Here is a 25,639-nt window from a genome sequence, read left to right on the forward strand (position 1 = left end):
AGGTGGGATACAAATGTGATACCTACCACAGGCTGTTTCCAGATGAGCTGTTTACTCAGCATTCACCCTGATTTGTTTGCACAAAGTTTGCAGCGAGTTTAGATGACACCGGCGATTTAAACTGAACATTTGTTCTGATGGGTTTGCCTCGAAGCATGTTTCTCTGGCCTACCCCATCATTTTCCTTATTGCAAAAAGTTTGATTGGGGAGGGGGAATTGCCCCTCCATCGAGGGTGTCACTGAATAGTTTTGTAAGCAGTGGGAGAAGGCAGTGGAGGGTGACTGAGTGTGCTTTGCTTCTGCCCCGCAGTCCCAGAGCAAGTGCCAACTGAAGCCCCTTTTTGTCCTGGCAGGGATGGAGGGAAGGAAGCTCCTTGCAGCAGCTGCTTCTCTGGCCAAACGGTGGGGCCAGGTTGATCCTCTAGTGGTTCATGTATGAGGAGTCAAGGCTCTGTAGAGGTGACACAATACAATTTAAAAAATGTTCTGAGATGCAGGTCAGTTTCTGAGGTGCTTCCATTTAGTTCCTTGTTTTGAAGCTCTTCAGGGGCCAAACTCCCTCAGCATAGCTGTACACTTAAGGGTGGCATGGGGCTTAACGCCCCCTCCCCAATTCCCCTGGAGGGGCTTAGCTGGCCCCACAGGCACCAGACTGTGCCAGGGATTTCGACAGGCTCACGGTTGGCCTATCCAGCTCCCTGGCTCCCTCCATCTTTCATCTTTCTGCCGCAAGCAGAACATCAACCTCTCCTCAGCTGCACAGACCATTGCATTGCTTGTTATTCTCTCTAACACAGTCCCCTGAAGACTGCAATGCTCTCTCTTTCTCTCCCTCTCCAAGGAAAGAGGGCAGGACAGGATTTCTGCTCAGAGAGAGCACCATGTGCTTGTGGGCGGGCAAGAGACACAGTACAAAGGGGCTGTCCCTGGGCAGAGGAGCTAGAGGGAGGCAGAGGCAGCCTGAGCGCAGAGGCTGGTGGAGACCGCGGCTTCCTCTGGAGCCCTTGGCTTGGAACTGGACAGGTAAGAATTTGATTAAGGGGAGATGGAGGCGATAGACCAGCCTGTGCAGGGGAAGACCTGGTGGGCAATGCTGCCAAACTGGCGTCTCTTGAGTTTTAGCTAATGCACACTGATCTCCAGTTTTGCTAATACTGTATAAAAAACATAATTTTGCTGTTTATTTTTTTCCCTCCCAAGGGGTCTGTGTGTGTTTCAATTAGGAGAAAAAAATGAATAAATACTAGTTTTTATATTATTGAAAATGAGAGAGGGCATTGCCATCATTTTTGGTCCTACTGACCTGGATGCATCTTGCAAAGGGGGCTAATCCTCCCTGAGAGGCAAAACCCAGTTATGTCTGCAAAACCTTTCTTCTTGCATTGTAGTTCAAAATTGTTATGAATTGCAAACTTGGGGTACCCTGTACACTACCCCAGCTTTAATATCCTTGATTAACAGAGTGGGAGAACGCAAAAGTGTGCTCATTATTTCAAGGGATTTTAGTTGGTCCTAATAAAGATCTTGCTTTGGTGTGGGTTTGGAGTTGATTTATTTTGTAATTATCTGGCGCTGCTGCCTATGCTCTGTCCCCTCTCCTAGACAAGTCTTAGATGCTGATGTGGGCCATAGCATTTTGGGTTGTAGACTTGGGGTTCTAAGCACAGTGGTGTCAGAGCACCTGCTTGGTCTTTTGGACGGAAATCCAATTATTATACTTCTGAGGGCAAAACAACACCTGGGAGAGGAACACTTGTTGTCTTCTGTGTTCCTCTGTGTTTGGCATTGCGGAGAGGGCGTGATACTCCTGCAAAAACGCAGCCTCGCACTTCTCATAATCCATGCCAACTTCTCTTCACTTCCAAACAGCTTCCTTCTCTTGCATGGCCTCAGGTTCAATGCCCAACGGCATCTTCAGGTGGGGCTGGGAGAGACTTCTGCCTGAAATCCTGGTGAGCCAAGGCCAGCCAGAGCAGCCAGCACTCAGCGGGATGAACCAAGGGTCTGACTCAGTATAAGACAACTTCTTGTGTTCCTCTATTTCACCTCCACAAATGTGAAATTGCATCCTCCATTCCCTTGCTCCTCCTGGTCTCTTGGCTTATTGTCATCCCCCTCGCTTTGCACTGATGTTTTCCTTTGTTTACAAAATGTGCACGCACCTTGCCCCTTCGCAACAGACCTCAGACCCCTGCCCCCTTATTTATTATTTAGCTTGATCTGCTAAAATAAGCTGGTAATGCTTTTATCACCATGGGGATAAATATGATCACCTGCAAACTTGTACAGATAAAGCTGCTGTTAAAGGCAATGGAGCAAAGAGAAGGGGGGGGAATGGCAACCCCTAAATGACTGGTGCTACCTGACATGCGCCACAATCACAGGAAGCTTTAATTTAACGTTCAAGTTCTCTTTTTGACAACATCTAAAACTAATGCATCCTTTCTGGCACAGTTAGTATTTTGGCAGTGCTTTGAATTTTTGCCCAGCATTATGTCTGTGTTTCTGTAACTTAAACTTTACTGAATTTTTGTAAGAGATAATATAGAAAAACATTAAGCAGCACTCCCCAGCCTTACTACAAAAACAAAAAATAATTGTAAAACAATTCCCCTCCCTGGTTGCTCATGCTTATATGCATTCTGGAAACTAAATGAAAGCCATCTATCAGGTACTGATGATAAAGCTGTAGCAAGAGCTCATTTGGGAGTGGACTGGCAGCCAAATTAGCCAACTCCTAATAACAAATCCACATGCTAATTAGATTCTCAAAAAGTGCATTTCTTAAAAAATCTGAATTGCAAAATAGCGTGGATTGACTGAACCTTTTTATTTTAACCTTTTCCTCCTGTCTCTATTTTTAGGAACTGATGCCTCTGCTGTATTCTGATGCTGCACATAGAATCAGCAACCTTGGGCTCACCCATCACTGCCAGTAGAGGTACAGTCGGTATAAACATTTAACACCACATCTTCCCCATAGAATCACAGAATTGTAGAGTTGGACGGGACCACGAGGGTCATCCAGTCCAACCCCTACAATGCAAGAATCTTTCTGCCCAATGTGGGGCTTGAACCCATGGCCCTGAGATTAAGAGTCTCATTATCCACTGACAGAGCTATCCCACCTCCCCCCCAAACATTGCAAATTCCGCTTTCTCCTTCCTCTTCAGTCTTTCTGATGTCCTGGAGCTTATATATCCCCAGAAGTGGGTGGAAGGGCACAGAGGATGGCTGGTCCTTGCAGGTGGAGCTGCTTTTTGTGTTGGTCGGGGTCTAGGCAAGAGCTGCTGCTCCCTCCGGGTGCACTGGGATCTCTTGCTTTCACAGCAAAGAACCGTCCTCTATATCCTTTGTGCTGCTCACGGGCAAGCCTGCCAAAGTTGGCTGCTAGTTCTGAGTCCCAGCCAGCATGACGGACGTTGAGGTCCAGCAACATGTGGAGCAATATTGCAGGTTTCTTACTCTAGGGTGTCCAGGTGCAAAACCATTAAAGTTTGCCGAGAAGAGTTGGTTTCCAGGGAGTCCTCAGGGCCAGGCTCAGCAGGGCTCCTGAGACCCCTTATGGGGGGAAAGAACAGCCTGCCATTGGAGCAATGTCCTGCCGTGGTCTGACATTGTATGGTGGGAAATTAAAATTCAGCCTGCCTCTCCTGTTGCTCAGAGCACTGCTGCTAGGTATGCCCAAAGATGTCTTGCAGACAGAGTTGGGGGGTGGGATCCGAAGCTCCTTTGCCCAGGATCCCATCAAATCGGGAGATGAGTCCAGAGATGATGGCAGGTTCAAGGGGGAAAACAGCTGGAACATGGGAATCTGCCTTATGCCCAAGCCAGGCCATGTGGCTCAGTATTGTCTACACTGACTGGCAGGGACTCTCCAGGGTTTCAGGCAAGGGTCTCTCCCAGCCCTACCGGAGACGCTGGGGATTGAACCTGGGATCTCAGCGTGCAGAGCAGATGCTCTGCCACTGAGCTGAGACCTGCAGAAATGCTGCATGCTCACCTGTCCTCCTTTATACCTGGCTTGCCTCTTCCTGGTGGCCTGTTATGTCACACCGGCCTTCTGGTGTTTAGGAAGCGCTGCCCTCCCTGTCCATCAGCCATCCTTCAAATCCCTCTTCCTTCTTCTGCAAAGATCTCCCTCAGAAACACTCCCCTCCTTTTCTCTCCTGCCTTCCTCTCCCGGTGTCCCCTTACACCTTTTTGCAGCTCTGGTTGCCCTGGCAACCCCAGGTACGCCAGCTGCCCGCCCCAGGGACCCCAAACATGTCATACTCTATCATTAGCAAGTCTTAGGAAGTGGAAATCATTCCCCACTGGAGGGATCTTTCTCATTACAGAAAAGCAAGGTGCCAGGAAAACAACTTCCAAACAGTGTCCACTGCCATCAGTCACTCCACCTTGTTGCCCACCTGCAGGGGCAGGTAGCAGCAGCAGCAACAACAGGTCATGACATCCAACAGGACTGGCTTGTGTGCCCCTGTAGTGAGAGCGCATAGCTGGCAGCCACAAGGGCCCACATGAATATACAGGCAAAAGCTGTAGCTTGGTGGTAGAGCATGTGCTTTAGGTCCTCAGCATCTCCAGGGAGGGCTTGGAAAGACTCCATGTCTGAAGCCCAAGGGAGTCACTTCCAGCTGGTGTAGCGAAGACAGCACTGAGCTAGCTGTGTCAATGGTCTAACAGCATAAGGCAACTTCATATGTTCCTATAGGGCAGAGAGTAGGAACCTGCTGACCTCCAGGTAGGGCTGGATTCCAGCTGCTGTCAGTCATGGCCAATGCTTAGGGAAGATGGGGGAGTTGTACACCAACAATATATAGAGGGCCACATTTTCGCTATCCCTGCTGCGTGGAGAAAGCCATCTCTCAATGGCTGAGCACATCATCACATGCAGAATGTCCCAAACCCATTGCCAGCCTTATCTTGACAACTAGTCAACGCAAGTAACACTGGGTGAGTTGGGCCAATGGTGTCTGGGGAACCTGTCACCCTCCAAATGTTGAGGGACTTCGACTCCCAACAGCCCCACCAAGTGTGGCCAACAGCCCGGGATGATGGGAACTGGAGTTCCGCAACACATTGGAGGGCCAAAGGTTCCTCATGCCTGCTGCAGGTTACCAGCAAGTTGACCTGTTGGTTTCTCCAACACAGTAAAATTGCCTGACTGGTGGCAGACCTCAAAGACCTCCTCCCTCTATGCTACTCTTGGAGATCCTGTGATCTGAAGACAGGATCAAATCTGGGGCATTTTGCATGCCAGGTATATGGTCTACCACTACAGGCTGCTTGATTCTTTTAAGGGATGGCAGAGTGAGAGACTTGCCTTTGTGGGGATGACACAATCCATGGAGAGGTTCTGGGCAAGCCCCATCGAAATGCAGGGAAATTGCAGAAACCCACAGTCCTCCTCTTAAGCAAGGTGAGGCAACCATGTCAGGCAGGAAAGCTGGGGTGTGGGCTGAGTGCAGCAGAGTAGGATTCAGATCTGGTCTCCTGCAAAATACCTGTTGACATGCACTGAACTGTATGAGCACAGCCATTTGCACCCGTTGATTAACAGCAGGCAGTAATCTTGCCTTCACTTGCAAGAGCCCCAGGAAGCAGCCACTTGGCAGCCGCAGTACGAAATTTGCCAGAGCTCAGTTAAACATGTGCAGGGAACTGGAGTTGCCCCTGGAGTCTTCCAGCAGAGTTCATCAAACTGTTTAGAGCAGCAGTATGGCACCAAGTGACGCCACGTCAGGCCCTGGAGAGGAATTTAGACAGATGCACACACCAAGAATCCTGAGCTCCAGCCTCCTGAGTCTCATTTAGTAGGAAGGAGAGCTGAAACATTCTTATGAGGTGGGGAGAAGGCAGGTCCATTATCTCCACAATCAGCTCAGTACACGCCTGCCTAGGACGTGTGTGTGTTTGTAGTCATAGTGTAATAGAAGACCTTCCCTTCCTCCATGTTCCCAGCACTCTTGTGAGGTAGACAAGGCTGAATATGACTGACAGCCACCCAATAAGCTTCAGTCTGAGCAAAGGTTCAAAACTAGAGATCAGCACAGATTCCCCTTTGCCTAGAAACCAGCAAGGGGTGCCTGCTAGCTACAATTCCAGGCAACACAGCTCCCTCTCCCAGAATTCAGCATCTGAAAATCTGTTTGCATTTAAACCAACTCAAGATAAGTACCTTTTGAGTTATAGGCATGACTCCTCTATATAAATCAAGAGGATGGGCAAAGATCAACCGTACATGTGAAGATCCACTGGTCATATGAAGCATGCATGCATGCATTAATTGTCTAACTAAACTAATATTTATACACCACCCATCTGGGTGGATTTCCCCAGCCAACTAACTAACTAACTAACTAACTAACTAACTAACTAACTAACTAACTACATATTCTGCTATCCTTCACAAAGAGAGAATTTAAAATTTATTTTTAAAAATGAAACCAGAGCACAATTGTCTAAAAGGTGGAAAGTTCATGTGGGAATGAACACGCACACCCTTCCACCCCAGCTGCTTAAGGAAAAGTCATAGGCACCTATAGACTTCCTCATCCTATGGTGATTTTTAATTTTTTTATTTTTGCTGGGCGGGGGAGATTTTAAGCAGAAACCCCACCAGGGGAACACCCCACCCCACCCCGAACCATTTCTCACTTCTGACTGAACGTTTTTTAGCTCAGACTTCCAAACAGCATGACCATGAATGGTGCTAAAACTTTGGCTTGGATAGTGACTCTAGTTTCTAGGCCTGGCCATAGCAAAGATCTGCTTTTCTTTCCATTCAAAATATTGAAATTCTCAGGCATCCCACTCTCTGGCATATACTCAATTACGTGTGCCATAGCAGCAGTTTACTCTCCCCCAGAGTTAGCCAGCACTGTTGTGTGTGTTCTGCATCCAGACCCCAAAAAGTGCACATCTCTGTGTTCTGTATACTCATCTGATTGAGGGGTGCCCAAGACAGAGAAAACTGTGGGCAATTCCAGCATAGCAAGTCTGTGCCATAAATGCACCACAGCTGCAATCCAAACATATGACGGGGTATGAAAAGTGCAAGACTTGGGTGATTTGGTGTGACTTACTGTACCGGTTGTATAAAGATACAAATAAGCATGCAAATACAGCTGTCCCAGGAGATGCACGCATTGGTTTTGCAACACCCTCCATTATGCTTACTAAGAAATGTGTGCCAAATTCTGCCCACAGTGCCAATTTTCACGTGCATGATTCTCTGGATTGTGACTTTTGTGCATATGACAGATGCAGTGTGCCAATGATTCTGGGGGGCCAGCTGTAAATCTTAAAATCTGGGCTCTATCTCAATGGAAGAAAAAAATAAATAAAAACCTGGGCACAGGATATTCTCCCCACCTTTCTGGTAGTTCATGCTTGCTACCAGCATGGCATTTTATTTTACTGAACACATAATTTGTAGACATAAGGTGTAGAATAGTCACTAGCTTAGATGGCTCTTAGGGGATTAGGCAAATTCCTAACCAAGAAGCCACTATCAACAGCTATGAGCCACAACAGCTAATTAGGACCCCATCTTCAGAGGCAGCCAAATGCTGAATAGAAACAGAAGACCATGTTGCCTTCAAGCCCCAGTAGTTGGGCACTGGAAGCAACACTGGAACCTTAATCTGGTGGAGCAGGCTTATTTGTAGGTTAAATGCATTTAAATAAACTGCAGCTGGCTACTTCCTCCTTACATTTGTAACCTTCCATATTGTGTCCCCCCTGCCAAACTGTGTCCCTCCTCTTCCATTAGAAAAAGATGGTACCTACCAGGGACCAGATACAAACCTATTTTAGGAAGAAGTGGCTAATGGGTACCTGGATTTTATTCATCCATGTGTGAGAGTGTGTGTGTGTGTGCGCGCGTGCATGCTTAAATTATGAAAGTTTCCAAACAAGGCCTGCTATGTTTTGCTTTGCTCAGCACCTTTTGCTCAGCTACCCACAATAATATTCTCATTTTCTCAGGTGGCAGCAACTTCCCTGAGCTCGGCTGTTGGTAAGTGAATCACCTTTTGTTGAAGTGATTTTGGAGATCCACATTGCAGGAAGCTCCTGGCAGCGGAATCCAGAACTAGAACAAAAGCAGAGGCCATTGTGAAGACAGAAGATGCCTAGGTAAGAGCACAATTGCCTGCATGCAGTGAAATCCCAGTTAATAAGCCTGGAGATGGAATAGCTCAGCAAGGAAAAACAACACACAATTTTCCTCAGCACACGTTCACTCAGCGGACTTAGAGATGGCTAGAGCCTGCTTACTGCTCCTGCTTCTGAAGATGTGTGGAATCAACACGGAGGAGGAAACAAAGATCCCCTGGGGCTGGAAAGCCCCATGGAAAAGAAACAACACCCAGATCTCAAGTGAAGATTGGAAGCAACGACTGCCCCAAAGCATAATTATTGGAGTGCGGAAAGGAGGCACACGGGCCCTGCTGGAGATGCTGAGTCTGCATCCCCAGGTGGCAGCTGCCCATTCCGAGGTGCATTTCTTCAATGTGGAGGAGAATTACCGCAAAGGACTTGGTTGGTACAGTCAGCAGATGCCTATTTCACACCCCACTCAAATCACCGTGGAAAAGACACCAGGCTATTTTTCTTCTCTCAAAGCCCCGGAAAGGATCCATGCTATGGACAACTCAATGAAGCTCCTTCTGATCGTACGGGACCCTGTGGAAAGGTTGGTGTCTGATTATACACAAATCCTTCACAACCGCAAGGCACGGCACAAGCCCTACCAAGCTCTGGAGCAGATTCTCTTGAGGCAGGGCCAGGAACTCAACACCCGGTACAAAGCCATGCAGCGCAGCCTGTATGCCTTACACCTGGCTCGGTGGCTGGAGTTCTTTCCCCGGTCACAGATTCACGTGGTGGATGGAGGCACCCTGATCCGGGAGCCGCTCTCAGAGATGCGCCACGTAGAGCACTTCTTGGGACTGGAGCCTTACCTTGGCCCAGACAACTTTTACTTCAACCAGACCAAGGGCTTCTACTGCCTACAAGCAAAGGGGTATCAGCACTGCCTAGACCAATCCAAAGGACGACCTCATCCCACCGTTGATGAAGTACTGCTTGAGCAACTCTGCACCTACTTCAGTGAGCACAACGAGAACTTCTTTGCCATGGTGGGTCGAGCGTTCAACTGGTGCTAAGTTCTGCTTTGGGGCTTACGGGGGTGCTCTGTTGGGACAGAGAAAAATCGGAGAATGGCCTCCAGATGTTTAGAAAAAGTTTTTTTGTGGTAGAGTTCTGTACTCTCTTCTTTTGACTGGGCTGGGAAAAGAGCTCTATCAATACGGGCTTTGCTCAGTGGTACACACATTTAGAGGAAAACAGCACAACAGAAGTAGCTTTCACACTGGAGACTGGAAAGAGCGCTTTGACAAAAAAAATTCATAGCAAGTGGAGCTATATCCTCTACAGCTGTGTGCCCAGGAAATGCTATATTCGGTGGCAGAAGATTGGAAAAAAATTAAAGACTATTTAAAGAAGTATTCAAAAATTAGTGAATGTTAGAATGATGCGGAATGAGAAAAGATAGGGGTTAATAGCGATAATGGTTAAGTGGAAGAAATTGAATGTTTTTACAATTAATTTGAAAATAAGGGAGGGATTTGTTAATTAATTAATTTGACATGAGAATGCAGAAAGGGGAGGTATGAGGAAGTCGGGAGAGTAAGGAACATGAAACTAAGAGTCTGAAAGTATACGTGTTGTATGTTCTTTTATTGCTTTATTTTGTTTTGTTATGGATGGAAAATTGAATAAAAATTATTTGGAAAAAAAAATATATTCTAGGCCAGCCTTCCCCAAGCTGGTGCCCTCCAGATGCTCTGAACTACAACTCCTCTCATCCCTCACCACTGGCCATGCTGGCTGAGGCTAGTGGGAATTGCAGTCCAAAATATAATCCACATCTTGTTTGGCGTCTATTCCCAGCAATTGTGTGCTGCACGGAAAGCCAAGGGTGAAAAGCCATCTGTTCTCAGCGTTAACTGTCTCTCCAATATTCCCACACAACACAACCAGCTGCAGGAACTTTTGTTCCATCCACTTAATGCCCAATACCTGAAAGCCAAGTAATTCCTTTTCTGTTCAACATAGGGCAGCAGTTCCAAAGACAAGAGTTCCTGAAATACAGTACTGTACTCTGTAAGATCTGACTTGTGTTAACTGAATACAGGACAGAGAAGTCTGATATACCCATTTGGATATCTTGAATCTATTATAAATATATCAAGTCCTTATAGTCAGGCCATCAACGAATAAAGGGCAATTTTCATTTCAATCCATTCTCCTCTCATTGATTCACATACATGAGTCTTCCTTCCTCCTCTATCTGCTTAGAAAAAGTCTTTTCTAATAGAAATACATTCACTGACAAGATATAATCTGTCAAGAGAGAATGAACATGCTCAATGAGGGAATATAGAGAAGTGTCAAATATACAGTGATGATTAGGGTAGGCCAAGAGTACCAAGGATGTCACTTGTATGTAACTAACCGGCCCAAATGGACTGATAAAACTGAAATGTTTTTCTTGTCTCCCATCATCAAAAGGTTCAGTATTGCAGGGATTGGAACTTTCAGTTACAGCCTTCAGTACCAAGTGTGCTGCACTGCTTCATTTTCTTTCCCCTACCATTGTGCTTACGGTATTATGGCACAGCTTCTAGCAAAGGGGCAACTGAAATCAAACCAGGTCCAATTCACTGGCTTCTTTTGTTGGCACATGCATGCTAAAATAAACTAGGCTTTGTTTGTCCAACATCCATCCATATTACTAATGACCAAAACTCCCAATCTAATATTCATATGAACAACTGCAGAAGAATGTAAGAACCTGCTGCATCAGGCCAATAGCCCCTCTAGTCCAGCATCCTGTTCTCAGTGGCCAACCAGACGTCTGTAGGGTATCTTCAAGCACAAGAACACTCCCCGCCTCCTGTAGTTTCCAGCAACCCGGATTTAGAAGCTTGACTATCTTTGGCTATGGAGACAGAGCACAGCCATGGTGCCTAGTAACCATTGATAGCCTTGCCCTATATATCATCCACCTAAACCATTATTTGCCTTATCCAGCAATTTGACAATTGTTTAAAAAAAGAACAGGATACAATGGACAGAAATTCATGAAAGCCGTGCACATCACTAACAGGAATAGATAAACAATCAGAGTCCTATATAACCGAGAATAATTGAGCCCCATTCATTTCCTACAATGCCCTAGCTTAAAGGTTACAACATATATATAGTGAGTGTGAATGTTTGTCCCAATCTGAAACAATAATCCCAGGATACAGATTGAGAACTGATTCAGACATGCCAAGAACCTGAAAGGCACTCAAGCAAATACACAAGAATAGGATTGGAGACCTTCCAGTTATTATTTGTCACCATATTGCCTGAAATTGCACTGTATGAAGCAGTCCTAGCAAGAGCTAAAAACATTACAGTAGTTTATTAGTTCTCCAACCTTACTCTTATGCACAGCCAGCCCAAGAACTACTACACAAAGGGCTCAAATCACACACTGACAAGGTTGCTAATAAAAGCATGGCAGCGCTGCTGGTTTAGCACCGTGTTACAGAACATTTTGTACATTATAGCACAACAAGGCATTGACACTGAAGCAAGCGATTGTGCTAGCTCAAGGACACAGCATAATTCAGCGCAAGGCAACCAACCCATGGGCAGTTCACCAGCTGAGGGCAGAAAAGGTGCATTTTGGCTTCTTCCTACTATACACATCCCCACACCTTTCCCATTATATCCTCACACCGTTCACAAGTTCAGACAGTGCTTCTATCCTGGGGCTGGGGGGAGAGCTTTAGCAGCCTCAGTTGCATTAAACTCTGTATATTCTACTAAGTTTAAATTAAATGCCGGACTTAGATAATTGTGGTAGCTGTATTAGATCAACAGCAATCAGTCAGCTAGAGAACACAGAAGTTAACCATGAACACAGCCACCATTAAAATCTATAATTTGGAAAGTTTTTATTTTATTTTAAAATCTCTAATAGGATATTAGGGCACTGATGTTTTTGCTGCAATGACCCTTTTACCCCAGAATGATACACAAGAACAAGTTTTGTAAAAAATGGTTTTATCAGTTCCATTTTTGTATAAAACACATGGGAGAAACCTAGCCAATCAACACACAAATTGCTGCCACGTAACAAGGTACTTTTGTGTCAAACTTTGAATCTAAAGAACATACAAATGTTTTAAGTCTACAGTCAATTGTCTATGCTCTTCCATTTAACTATTTTTTAAAAAAATTCCACATATCCCCATATTTCTTCTGTCCCAGTTACAGTACAATGACAGGGAGGAAGAGGGCTGTTTAAAACTCCTCTCTATGCAGTTTTCTGCTGCCCCTTCTTTCCAATCAGAGACTTGTGGATGTGAGGAATTACACCTGTAAAGAGAATAATGGATTAGAGCTGAAGAATACACAATAGTTCAGCAATCATATCAATACATTCTCAAATAACATATTTTGCTAACTCTGTTAGAACTATGCTTACCAAACCCTTCAATAAAAATCCACTTGAACACACTAAGAGGAGAACTGGGATGCAGCTATGTAGCTGTATTGGATCAAATGTTGACTCAAGGCCTAATTTTCTTGTTACAAAAACAATTAAATGGTGCCATACAGAGTTACTATACTCTGGGGTGAGGGATGGGGAGAAGGAGGGAATAATCTGGATTGTGTTCTTCAGGTTAGGTTCCTTCATGTTACCAAGATGGATGTGAAGATTTACTGGGACATACTGAAAAGCAGAACTGTATTCCCTGGCCTGGTTTGGAGCCTCAATTAAAGAGTTATAAATGATTGGGGAGGAGTACTTAGAATGCTCACCAAAAAAACAGATGCTGCAAAACACAGTTTACAGGAGACCTACTCTATACCAGATTCACCTAGTACAGTAGTCAGGGTGAAATACAAGAACCCATCACTATCAAAGTTACTACTAAGCCAGTGAACTAAAAACTATACTGATAAGTACCCATTTGGTTCATACAGTGGTAAGAACTTGCTATGGCAGTACATGCAACTACAACGTAAATCAACTGTGTAACATTCTGCCAAGCAAAATAAGCAGTTTTCCAAACACCCTGGCATAATCAGAAATCCAAGTAAGAAGAATATCACCATTCTACTTATCACTTGGCAAACTGCTTATCTATAACATCCTGCAGAGTAGTTAAAGGGATACATTTAAGTTCAGCCACCCTGTCTCCAAAGAAAGCGTATTTTTCGCTCTATAGGACGCACTTTTTCCCCTCCAAAAATGAAGGGGAAATGTGTGTGCGTCCTATGGGGCGAATGCAGGCTTTCGCTGAAGCCTGGAGAGCGAGAGGCGTCGGTGCGCACCGACCCCTCTCGCTCTCCAGGCTTCAGGAAGCTATTCGCAAGCCTTGGGAGCCCGTGGGAGTGCCCGCCGGGCTCCGAAGGCTTGCGGGCAGCAACCTGCAGCCCGAAGCATGGGGCGCGCTGCGGAGCACGCCACGTGCTTCGGGCAGATGTCCGCAAGCCTTGCGCGCCTGACGGGAGGTCCCGCGGGCTCGCAAGGCTTGCAGGCGGCAGCCTGTTCTGGGGGCTGGGGTTGGGGGAAGCTCGGGCTTCCCCCGCCCCAGCCCTACGGCTGGTGGGGGGGGGGGTAATTATTTTTTAAAATTTCCCCCCTAAAAAACTAGGTGCGTCCTATGGGCTGGTGCGCCCTATAGGACGAAAAATACGGTACTTTTCATATCCAAGCTTTCCAGAAGCTCTAATACTACATACCTCCACCAGCAATGGTAGCTTTAATAAGGGAATCCAATTCCTCATCACCACGAATAGCAAGCTGCAAATGACGAGGAGTGATACGTTTTACCTTGAGATCCTTGGAGGCATTACCTGCCAATTCCAAAACCTGTTGGAAGAAACAGTGCTTTGTATGCCAGCCTCCTAGGAAAATACTGAACAGTGAAATACTGAGAATACTCAAAACTAAGTTACAAACTGCAACAGACTACTTTTTTCATACATTTAGTAGATTCGAGGCAAAAGCTCAGGTACCTAAAACTGAATTTTCTTTTTCTTTTTAAAAAATAACCATCTACTACTATTCCTTGAAGATGACCCAGCAGGCTCAGCCCTACTTCCTTGCCTCAGATGACTTTGGTGGGAACTATTTCTCTTCTTGATCAGGGAAGGTCCAGGATAAGGGCAGCAGTGCAGCCTGAATACTCTTGAGCCACATTGGGCAAAAGATTCATTCACTGCAAGGGGTTGGACTAGATGACCCTCATGGTCCCTTCTAGCCCTACAATTCCATGCTTATGTCTCCACATAATTCAGTACCCGCTTCAAGAGCCTTTAGGGGCTATAAAGTAGGGCCAGTATTCTAAACAAATAAGTCAGTTTAAGCTGGGGTGGAGGACATCAACTCCAGATAGAGATCTGGCCCTTGCAATTCTTCCTGGGCCACACCCCTCATAGGCGTGGTGTCATACCTCAAGTGCTTTTGCCTGACTGGAATATGTCCTTGAATTCTGATGCTTCTTTTTTGTCTAAATGAAGAAGGGTGTCTCAGCATGTAAAATTTACATTATTTGCACAACGTACTTTTGTCTGGCCCCCACCCACCACTGGCACAGAAGGTTGCTCTTGAGCTGAAAAGGGTTTCCCCACCCCTTGCTGTATGTTTTCCCCCATAGGTAGTGAGCTTTTCCCATAAAATGTTTTGCTTTCATATTCAGGATACAAATGTATCAAGTGTAATAACTGCAAATAACCTCTTGGTCAGATTCTGCCTTTACCTAAAACACACAAGTTCATTTTATTCTCTGTCTCTCTCACACCCCCCCCAAACCTATTCCTCACAGTGTTCTAATGTGTGTCATATTACCCCCACCCCATCTCAGGAATATGTTAGATGGGAAGTAAACAAATAAATTAAAAGTGTAGGACATGAAAGCAATTCCTTTTTTCTGGATTTAGCAGAAACACATACTCACCCCAAACTCAATCATGCAAAAAACTAAGCCAGAGAGAAAACATAATCAATAGAGTATGTTAGCCATTAAAGCTCTTGCAGAATTATTTGATCTGGGCAGCTAAAACACAGGTTTTTAAAGAGAGCAGGAGCAGCTAGGTTATACTACTCTGGAGGTTCCTGCCAGGCTCCACCAACCAATCTATTATCTGGGCCTTTGATTACATTCAGATCATGTAGTCTAACAAGATCAATTTTCAGAACCTACCTCAGCAGTGAGGTATTCGAGAATTGCAGCACTGTACACAGCAGCAGTAGCACCAACTCGTCCATGGCTTGTGGTGCGAGTCTTCAAGTGTCTATGGATACGACCCACTGGGAACTGAAAGCAGAAGGACCTGTTCAGGATACATGGTCAAAGCCAACACTGCTCTTCCAAAGGTAATTAATTCTGACATCTGGTTCAGTGAACTATTTCCAGAGAGAGAGAGAGAGGGTGCATTTAATAGAGGCACCTCATCTAATAGAACTAGTCAGGATTTGAGTTGCAGTTTTGTTTTTTAACAGACTGGTCATCAAATGCCAAGTCACACACAGTTCTTGCACTGCATTATCTTAAACTGGAAATGGGAGGGAGTGATGTGGTCTGCGTTGCAGTTCAAGCTGGGTTTCACAGGCCAAACTGCCTGGCACCAGGCTTCTTGACAATGCTTGCAAACCAGTAATGAGCTCCATGAGCTCATTCATAAATGTAAAAACAAATTTTCAGCACTAGAAAGTATGCTGTGTGTCTTATTCTTATGGCAGTGTAACAGCTTCCACAGTGTATATGGTATTATATTCTTATTTTAATAAAATTCTAAAAATGTTCATTGGGCAAGCATTCTGTTGGTTTCTGCTCTCTTTCACTGTGCAGCGAAGTGCTTGTCACGAGACAGGTGTTTACATTCCACAGTCAGTTGCTGTTGGGTTTTCCCACGGGAAAGGGAGACTGGATGTGACGTACACTGGTTTTCTGTTTTTCACTGTTCTTCGCAGTTCAGTGGGTCTTCTCTCCGTGCTTTAGAGGAGAGAGGATGCTTTCTCTGCTCCGGCAGAGGCAAGATGTTTTTCTGTAACCTACCAGCTTTGAAGTGTAAATAAAGCAATATAGAGTATGTGCACGTACTCCTCATCATTCCGCTGTGCACGGGACACTGCATTATCAACACATTCAAATAACTGGCAAAGGCTAAGGACAACGAAGTCCCTGCAGCTGACCAATCAGACACACTATTATTTTCTTTAATACAAGAAGCTTAAGTTCTCCTTAAATAAACACACGACTCAACAAAAATCAGATTTTTGCCAGGAGTGGGAAGTTGGGGGCAGAAGAAAGAGACAAGACAGAAGAGTTGCCTCTTCTGGATCAAGTGGCAGGAAAAAGTGTTAACTTCCTCACAGGGAAGGGTGCTTATTTGCCAAAGCCATAGGAAGCACATGGAAAACCTCAAACAAGTCAAAAATTTAGGATTATAAAAAGAGTCAAAATCGCAAACAAGCTGGAGAAGGGAAAACATGATTTAAACAAACAGGCAAAACATGACCAAAAAGATGACAGCTCCCAAGAGCTCACTTAGCATTTTACAAAGCTAGACTTAATTGGTTCCCATGACCTCCAAATGAGATATTGGTGGGTTAGGTCTTGCTCCTAACAAGATTTATAGGTAAGTGAATAAGATTTCCACATATTAGTCAGAAGCAGTAAGACATTTTTAACTGAAACAGCAGCTCTGATGAGAGATTCTCATGGATGGCAGTATCTCTAGCTATTATTTAAGGCTGTGTCTGCCAAAACTCAGGTGTCTAATGATGTGCAGGTTGTCACCAGGTTTCTACTCTACAGATGTCCATGGCAGGAATATTACCTGGAAGGCTACTAAGGTAATTATCTTGTATTTGTTACTCTTATACTTAAATGCATTCTATGAAACCATTTGCCAAAACTGAGCTTGTCAAAATATTTCTCTCTGAATAATACAGTATTGCAAAACACCACACCAAAACCCAGGTGTGGTCAATACAAAACTTCAGGATGCTCTAGATATCCAAGATGTACCAGACCTATCCTTATCAGTTTTTGGATCTCGGCAAAGGGGAAGTAAAGAGCTCATTTGACTTAGGAAAGATAGTTTACACTGAATATAGCTAAAGGTTGTATTCAGAGCACTTTGCAGTAAGGATTAGGGGAAAACACAGTATCTCTTTAGCTACTCAAAGCATGTTCAATTCTACGACACATCTACCTGGTGTTAAAAATACCAGAAGCACTCTTTTAGGCTAAAGCTTAGACAGCATGCCCTAACAATCTGAATAGGTCAGAAACTAGAGAACTAGTGTCAAGTTCCAGGCTAAAAGTCAATGGACTGTAACATCATGTAACTCCTGCCAGAAAATGCTTAATGTGCAGATGGTTTGATTTGTGTTTCCTCCTCTTATATGAGATGGAACTGCCTTACGACCCTGATAACTGACTTCAGGGAAATGTGCACAAGGAGAGCAGACCGACAGGTGGTTGTGAGAGAGGGAAAGAAAGGCAATCGTGGAAGATGACAGAAAAAAATGCAGTAACGGGAAGGGAGACTCAGCTCCCCAGGGAAGGAGGAACCAAGTTAATTTTAATTAAAGTAATGTACAAATCATATGCATGTCTACTGAGAAGTAAGGCCCACTTATTTTAATGGAACTTACCCTCAAATAACATGCACAGGACTACAACTTTAATATTTCAGGGTTGATTTGGAATGAAAATTAGTTTTATTTAGTTGAATTTTAAAAAGACTTATAAAATGACAAAACTTTTACTAACTCTCAGGAACCCTTTTTTGTTTTCCTTTACAACTAAAACTGTATGTTTCTTCAGTGTGGGAGAATCTAGGGAGGTTCCTCAAACTTCATCATACAACCAAGGGGCAACAGATAACAGCCGCCACCTATATTAGGTTCTAAGTATGGTAAAGCTTTCCCAGAAATCCTGTCCATTTTTATTTCAGGCAAGTTGATATTAGGAGGGAGCAAGAATCATGCAGAACTGAATTAAAGATGATACAAGGTGGAAGAAAGCAAGGTACGGTAAGGTGAGATGAGATGGAGAGGGAAGAAATAGGAGGTGAAATGATACAGAAGGTGAGAAAAGGAAAGTATAAAACATTCTGAGAAGAAAATGTGGAAGAAGGCATAAGCAGAAAGAGAAATGAAGCAGATTGGTGCATGGTATGTGGTGAGACGCTAGCACTATTAAGTATCAAGAATGAAACAAATAATAATAATAATAATAATACCTTTCATCCAAGGATCACAGGGCAGTTTATAATATTAAAACACAAAAATGTGAAAGTGGGTCCCATGTTCCTGGTTGGGAGTCTAAGGTGGGTCTTGGGTCTGGACTAGTTCAAGATCGCTAGTACAGTATACATCATAGTTATTTCGAATGACAAATTTATTATTTCGGTCACAGACCAGTTCCAGCCCACATACAATATCAAGGAAGTCATAAAACACGATAGGGATACATTTGAATTTGCAATTAGGTATAACAGGGACAATACAGTTAAATATATATATATAAATTAAAACTTAGTCACTAACATAACCTAAAATTATCATTTAAGGCCTTAATCATTATGATAGCACAGCTTGTTCCCTAAGTTTTATGGCAATCGCACAGAATTTGGCTACCCTTAACATGATCCCAAGATCCTTGTACTCTACCAGGGATTTTAGACATTGAAGTTCGGATTCATTTGGAGATTTTTGCATAGCAGGGGTGATAAATACCGAGCGTATATCCCCATAAAAATGGCAGCGTAACAAGGCGTGAGAGACAGTTTCTACCTCCATCAAGCTGCAGGGGCAGACTCGTTCAGCGTATGGTTTAGCCTCAAATCTGTCCTGCAATAAGGCAGATGGCAGCACGTTGAATCTAGTGAGGGTAAATGACCGTCTATATTTAGGTATTTGTAATTTTGACAAATAATGTGCTGTGGGAAATCCTCTCCCATTATCTTTTATTACTGGGTGTTTATTCATCTTGCTCATGTGGCATTGCAGTTCCACATCCCAAATTCGTTGGCGGATTATTGCTCTAGCTTTCTCATAACCTACAGCTATCAGGGCCTGTGGGGAAAACCCAAAGCCTCTTAGCTCTTCATGCAGTGTAGCTTTCCATTTGGATTGGTAGAAATCCAGTAGGGTTAAGGGTGCCAGCCCAACAGGGAAAAATATAAGTTTTAACCAATAATGGATCTTCAGAATCCATATCCGAGCGCTAACAGGGATTTGCCGGACCTCCAGGCAGACAGCTATTTTAGACACATAAGAAGGGATCCCTAGCAGGCAGCGATAGAACTTACCGTATTTTTTGCTCTATAACTCACTTTTTCCCTCCTAAAAAGTAAGGGGAAATGTGTGTGCGTCTTATATGGAGCGAATGCAGGCTGCGCAGCTATCCCAGAAGCCAGAACAGCAAGAGGGATTGCTGCTTTCACTGCGCAGCGATCCCACTTGCTGTTCTGGCTTCTGAGATTCAGCATATTTTTTTTTCTTGTTTTCCTCCTCCAAAAACTAGGTGCGTCTTGTGGTCTGGTGCGTCTTATAGAGCGAAAAATACGGTAGTTTGGAATGATTCTAAGGGAGCAAGGTTTAAGAAGCTGCAGATCTGAGAGCCATATGTCAGTTGTGTTAATATTTTTGCAGCAAAGACCTGGGAGGCTGCCGGAATATATTGGCCCCCTTTTCCATAGAAGAACCTTATATTAGCTTTGGTAGATCTTCAGGCATTTGCAATAGTTATTACAATAAATGAACTTACCTGAAGTCCAGCTCTTTGTGAGCGAGACACTGCCTTTGCCTTAGCCTTTCCACTGTCCTTGCCAGCCTTGCCTCCAGCCTAAATAAGAAATAAAAACATGAACTAGATCTACTGAACAAGTCAGCTGAAAAGAGAAGAGCTTTTAAAATCCTATCTTATCACCACTGTTGATAATACATGGTTGTTGAGGTAAAAAATGTAATTATAGGTCTCCTATAAATTCAAAATATGCAGTCTTGATGGAATATTTAGAATGCAATTTTGTTATTCAGGTCATTATCTGTTAAAACAAGTGCAGGAAGGAAATTTAAAAGAACCGAAAGACTCTAAATTGCTTTTAAATATGTCAATATGTAGAGTATACAAGCTATTGGGCCAGAATTCTATGCATACTTTTAAATACCGTACATTTTAAACTAAATCTAATTAGGGCTACAATCCTAGTTTATTTAATTTATTTGGGGGGATTTTTATACTATCCTTTACCAAATGGTAAGAGGTGATTTACAAATTTAAAATGTCATACATGCCTAATATTAATAAAAATGAACCAGCAGCTATTTTCTACATGCAAGATCATATGAAGACATGTTCATGTGAACAGAGAATGCATGGATACAACTTGCAGTGGCCAGCATTATTAAGGTAGTCCCATGTAATTAGAAGAATGACAGCTATTGGCTGTATCTACATGAAGCCTAGTTCACAGAGAAGAACATTCAAATCATCTCATGCCTAAGAAAGAACATGTAAAGCTGTTAAGTGGTTTGCAAACACAGGTGTGAACAGGCCAACATGGAGTTTTTCATTTTAATACATCTCAGTGGTGTGGGATGGAAATTTTCTAGAAAGTGTTCTGTTGTATAAATTCATTAGAATAGTAACAAAATGTAGTTGCCAACTACAAATACTATTAGGTAAGTCTGGCAGTTTCAAAGTTTTTTGCTTTGTTTACCAAATGCAAGTGAAATAAACATGCTCAATTAGATGTCTCTCTGGGACATTATAATTTTTTTAATGCAAACTACACTGATTTGTGTATTTTTTCACATATTTTCTAGGATGTTTCAAATCCTGAAACTAAATGTTTTAGATTATACACACTTTTCAGGATTAAAAATATTGCTCACAAACAAGCTGACTTTAGTTGTGTGCTACAATACTCAAATACTCAAAGTTTGCACAAAGAGCTTCTGGGAATCCTGAAAGCTAGAAACTCTCTTTTCACAAGCTAATAATAATAATAATAATAATAATAATAATAATAATAATAATAGTAATAAACCTTTATTGTCCCTACACCACCTGTGTGCACTGTTATTTAACCTGTTGGTGCGGCTGACTATACTTCTGTATCTCCTGCCTGAAGGTAAGAGATTAAAGAAGTGCTGCTTAGGGTATCCCTAAGAATTTCCTCACTCTCCTGAGGCAGCGGTCTCCCAATAGCTACATTCCTAAGCACTTGCCCAGGAAAAAGGTCTACTGAACACTTAAAGACTTACTTCTGAATAAAAATACAGTGGTACCTCGGGTTAAGTACTTAATTCGTTCGGGAGGTCCGTTCTTAACTTGAAACTGTTCTTAACCTGAAGCACCACTTTAGCTAATGGGGCCTCCCGCTGCTGCCGGAGCATGATTTTTGTTCTCATCCTGAAGCAAAGTTCTCAACCCGAGGTAATACTTTTGGGTTAGTCTGTAACCTGAAGTGTATGTAACCCGAAGTACCACTGTACATAGGATTACACTGTAAAATATCCAGGTTTTTATTACGTTTCTGAGGACCACACAAGTGCCAAGAGGAGTGTAGAGTTGCATTCATGAATTTCAGTCACCTAGAAAATATTTGGCAACTTATACATTGAATTAAATAAGGTAAGGAAAGTGAATATTTTAGACTACTTGGTTTTGACCCTATATTTTAAAGAATGTTAATAATCTGGGCATTTTATAATGTAAAACTCTAGTGCCAACAAGAGAACATATGGCCTACACAAGAGTTAACTTAATAATGTTCATGGCAGACCCATTTATCCAGATAGTAATTAAAGGAGAAAAGCTATGACAGGAGCAAGTGAAGCTTTACATACAATGAATCAGAATCTATGTCAAATACACTGCCAGTGATGTACTTCAAAACCACAAGGTATAACAGTCAACCTGATCCTACAAATATGCTTTAGCTGCTGCACTGTAAACAGGGTTTCCCCCCAATCTTAGCTAATGAAGGGTGTCACTGACCACCAAGAGGCTTTAAGGGGCTATCACAAGCTCTGTCAGGAAGAAATGGATGAGAACCATATATTTTCTCCACCTTTGGCAGCACATCTGTGCGGGTACCACAGCAGGAGCAATGATGGATGTGGACTTGGTTTTGGCACCCTAGCACTCAAGTTATGGACCGATAAGCCAATTAAGAGACTCCAATCAAGCTAGAGAATCTGACTGAACACACACATATATTTTTAGCAAAGGAAATTATTTTTATCTACTTTATTGAAGAAGGAAAAGTTGTACAGATGCCAAATGATAATACCAGAGATATTTTATCTTATTTATGCACACTTTTTTACTAAATTATGTTCCAAAATCTAGGGTGTGCATAAGATTTGATGGCACATTTACATTCACCAGCAAATACTTTTTTCATTTCAAGGTTTTGAAAATTGAAGTGAGCATTAGATTCGATCGCACATTAGATTTGTGTAAATACAGTACCTTTTAACTACATGGCTGTAACTAGACTGTGTTCACTTAAGTGCTACTGAAACTTATGAACATGTGATTTAAGATAATTTAATTCAATAATCATTTCAGATTACCTCCGTGTCAGGTAGAACAACCCTACACCAAAATAACCACTTGTTTCAATGGAGCATATTCACAACCTGAGACAAATAGCTATTCAAAAGCTGTTGACACAGCATTGAGATGCTCACATATTGCATAACCCAGGGGATTAGGAACTTGTTGCCCTCCACATGTTGTTGGACTCCAATTCCCATCTCCCTGATCATTGGTCATATTGACTGAGGCTGGTGGGAGCCGACAGACGCAGGCTCCTCATTCCTGAGGATCGCTTGTGTGCAACCCTCAGATATGGGTAGGTGTTGCATGTAAACACCTGCACATATTGAGAACCTTGCCTACTGTTTGGGCATTTTAACTGCAGTTAGTGTCTTGCTGCTCCCTTGTCTCCATACATTTTTTTATTTTTTAAAATAAGCTGTATATTTTATATCCGTATTTCCCAAGACTTCTCAAACTAAATCAAAATGCATCTTGTACAAGCAAAGCTATGCGTTAGGGGATGTGTAAGTTAAGGGATATCGTAACCGGCTTACCTGGAACTAAATTATCACCAGATTAAACCTTATTAAGTTGCTAGTTTTTAAACCCCTGGTGTTGGTTTCACTTCTCAATTTTTATATACTATTTTTATATTGTCTGTATTGGACTGTTTAATTTATTTTTAAGCTGTATTAAACTTGTTTAGTCAAAGGCAGAGTACAAAATGTTTTAAATATATCTTACAGTTTGCTGAAAGACAGACTTTACTATTAGTTTATAGCTTTTTAAAGAAAAATGAAAGCCAATTATGTAATAAAAGTCAGGCTCAATGGGTTATAAAACCAAAATTGATAATTTTGCAAATTATCAGTCCTGTCACATTATGTTCAGCAGTTGAATTAACCATTTATCCAGTCACATCAGCTGCACCAAAAAAGATGAGCCCTGTATTCTATGGTAACCTTATGATGAAGTAGAAAGATAAGATCTTAGATCAGACTATCAGTAGTAAGCCTGTTTAGTCCAAACTGCCCCAAGTTCAATGCTCCCTATGAGCTAAGCTTAAGATTATATTTATATTATGGGACAAAAACAGTCAACAGTTAGAATCTTACCTGAGATTCCTCTAAGGACACAATGCTAACTGCATGCAGACAGTAAGTTAACAAAAGCTGTGCATTTCTGCAAGCAATTTCTTTGGAATTTAGAATGCTATATCAAACTTGATTACTGAAGACTTGTAAAGTAAGATTGAAATATATTAAGTTATTTCCAAGTGATATAGAAGAACTGAGCAGAATGAATAATAATTGCCAGATCTGCCAGAAAAACGTTTAAGCTCTACATGCATAGCTTTTAAACCAGACAGGCAAACTTCAGTGCCATCTTACTGGGACAATCTCTACCTTAGGTTTCTTATGCAAATAACCGTGATTAAAATGTTTTTCTATTGGGCATTCAACTATAAGAATGTATAAATTATCTTGCATCCTTTAACAATTTACATTAACTTTGAATACAAAGAGAACAGATCAAGTCACTTGCAGCCAAAGCAGGAAGTGATAACTCCTTGCCTATTAACCTGCTCACTAGAAGGTATCTCACCATTAAGTAAAATACTTTAAAAAATTCCTGCTTCCAAAACTAAAACCTTAAAGTAGTATTGCAACCACATCAGCAGTGAAACTTAATTATTCTTTAGCCTGCCCATTGGCAGCCCAATCCTATGTGCGTTTATAAAAATTAAGTCCCACTGAGAGCAACTGAACTTAGCGCCAATTAAACAGCCCTAAACATGGTTAAGATGGGCGTTAAGTCCCCTGCAACCAGTAGGATTTGCTTTTAAGTAAGCACGCATAGGCTCACGCTGCATTGGAAGGCAGCACATCTTCAGACGTCATTCGCCTACAACCCCGTTGACTTGGCGAGGGGGGAGGAGCAGAAAGGCCACTTCCCGAAGCGGCAGGCAGGGGCTCCAGTGCGCCAGGCTGTCACATCGAGGGCCGCTTCTGGCGGGACCCGTCAGACTCAAGCTGAAGCCCGCGTCAGGAAATAAATCCGGAGCGCCTGACGTTTACACAGCATTACGTTGCTAGGAAATCTCTTCCCAGATGCGCCTTAGAGATGCGAGGAGGTGGTGACGAGCCGGCCTGCTGGCACCGCTTGGCAGCTGCCCCCTATCACCTCCAAATGCCTGGAGAAGCGACGAGGCCCTTCGGCCTGTCCTCTCGGGCGCGTCTGGGACGGGAGAAGCCGCCCCGTTTGTGAAGATGGCACATGCTCCACAAGATTCCTCCCAGAGCCAGGATTCACACGTGACACAAGGCAGACCCCGGGCTGCCACCAAGCGCGCACATCCCCGACTCTGGAAGTTGCTGCGCGCGGCTCTCGGATCCCGCCGCCACCAAGAGTATCCGCCTGAGACTCGCATCACGCGCGTTCACACCAAACACCACCCCCAGAAAACTCCGAAGCGGGAAGAGGCCCCGGCGGAGGCGGGGTTTCCAAGGCGCCTCGTAAAAGAAAGGCGGGCGGCAGCGTCACCCCTCGCTTCCCCGCCAGCCCTTGCCAACGGGGGTTCCAGCTCACGCGTCCCTGCCCCGTGACACGCGAAGCAGCCCAGCCCCAGGACGCCGCAGGAGGAGCCGGGAGCGCAACTTGCGCGGGTCCTTCCCCGCCCCCGACACCCTTCCCTTGGCGCCGGCGCGGTCTTCCTGCCTGGGGGTCCGGAGCTATTTCTCCGCGAGGTTCGCTTCACCCTGCCCCGCGTCCTTATTCCTCCTCCCCGCTTACCATGGTTCCGTCGCTGCCCTGTGAGGACCGGTCCCGATTCCGAGCTAGAGCCGCCTCAGAAAGTCGACAGACAATAACCCGCCTGAGCGCGAGGAGGGAGCCTGGCCTGCCGCGGCCACCGCGAACCAATCAGGGCAGGCCATGCTAGTTTGAACCTCCCGCCTTGACCAATCCAATTACTGCTTCTTACTTCCTC

At 43.7% G+C, this 25,639-nt stretch overlaps 2 protein-coding genes across 3 annotated transcripts; one reads left to right on the forward strand and one right to left on the reverse strand.

Moving 5' to 3' along the window:
- The first annotated feature begins 307 nt into the window (after positions 1-307).
- Positions 308-19,392, forward strand: LOC310851175 (heparan sulfate glucosamine 3-O-sulfotransferase 1-like). 2 transcript variants are annotated; one of them, XM_083753399.1, is made up of 4 exons: positions 308-1,024; positions 2,866-2,942; positions 7,994-9,147; positions 18,047-19,392. In XM_083753399.1, exons 3-4 carry the CDS (start codon positions 8,266-8,268, stop codon positions 18,053-18,055), a joined length of 891 nt encoding a protein of 296 aa, XP_083609525.1. In that variant the 5' UTR covers positions 308-1,024; positions 2,866-2,942; positions 7,994-8,265; the 3' UTR covers positions 18,056-19,392. The 2 variants fall into 2 exon arrangements, with proteins under 2 accessions (XP_083609525.1, XP_083609524.1); XM_083753398.1 differs by lacking the exon at positions 18,047-19,392 and having other exon boundaries at positions 7,994-9,465.
- Positions 12,114-25,598, reverse strand: LOC310851226 (histone H2A.V). The gene is made up of 5 exons (XM_083753482.1): positions 25,444-25,598; positions 19,864-19,941; positions 15,283-15,396; positions 13,820-13,949; positions 12,114-12,445 (listed from the first exon to the last, which is right to left on the reverse strand). Exons 1-5 carry the CDS (start codon positions 25,444-25,446, stop codon positions 12,384-12,386), a joined length of 387 nt encoding a protein of 128 aa, XP_083609608.1. The 5' UTR covers positions 25,447-25,598; the 3' UTR covers positions 12,114-12,383.
- Between the last annotated feature and the right edge of the window lie 41 nt (positions 25,599-25,639).

Source organism: Podarcis gaigeae (assembly GCF_964106915.1).
Source record: "Podarcis gaigeae genome assembly, chromosome: 8".
Taxonomy (NCBI): domain Eukaryota; kingdom Metazoa; phylum Chordata; class Lepidosauria; order Squamata; family Lacertidae; genus Podarcis; species Podarcis gaigeae.

Excerpts from the sequence above, each read along its gene's own strand:
- LOC310851175 (XM_083753398.1), top strand. The coding sequence starts at position 8,266 with ATGGCTAGAGCCTGCTTACTGCTCCTGCTTCTGAAGATGTGTGGAATC.
- LOC310851226 (XM_083753482.1), bottom strand. Across the intron at positions 15,397-19,863 it reads CACAAAGAGCTGGACTTCAG|TTCCCAGTGGGTCGTATCCA; the intron begins GTAAGTTCATTT and ends TTCTGCTTTCAG. Across the intron at positions 12,446-13,819 it reads AGCTACCATTGCTGGTGGAG|GTGTAATTCCTCACATCCAC; the intron begins GTATGTAGTATT and ends TTCTCTTTACAG.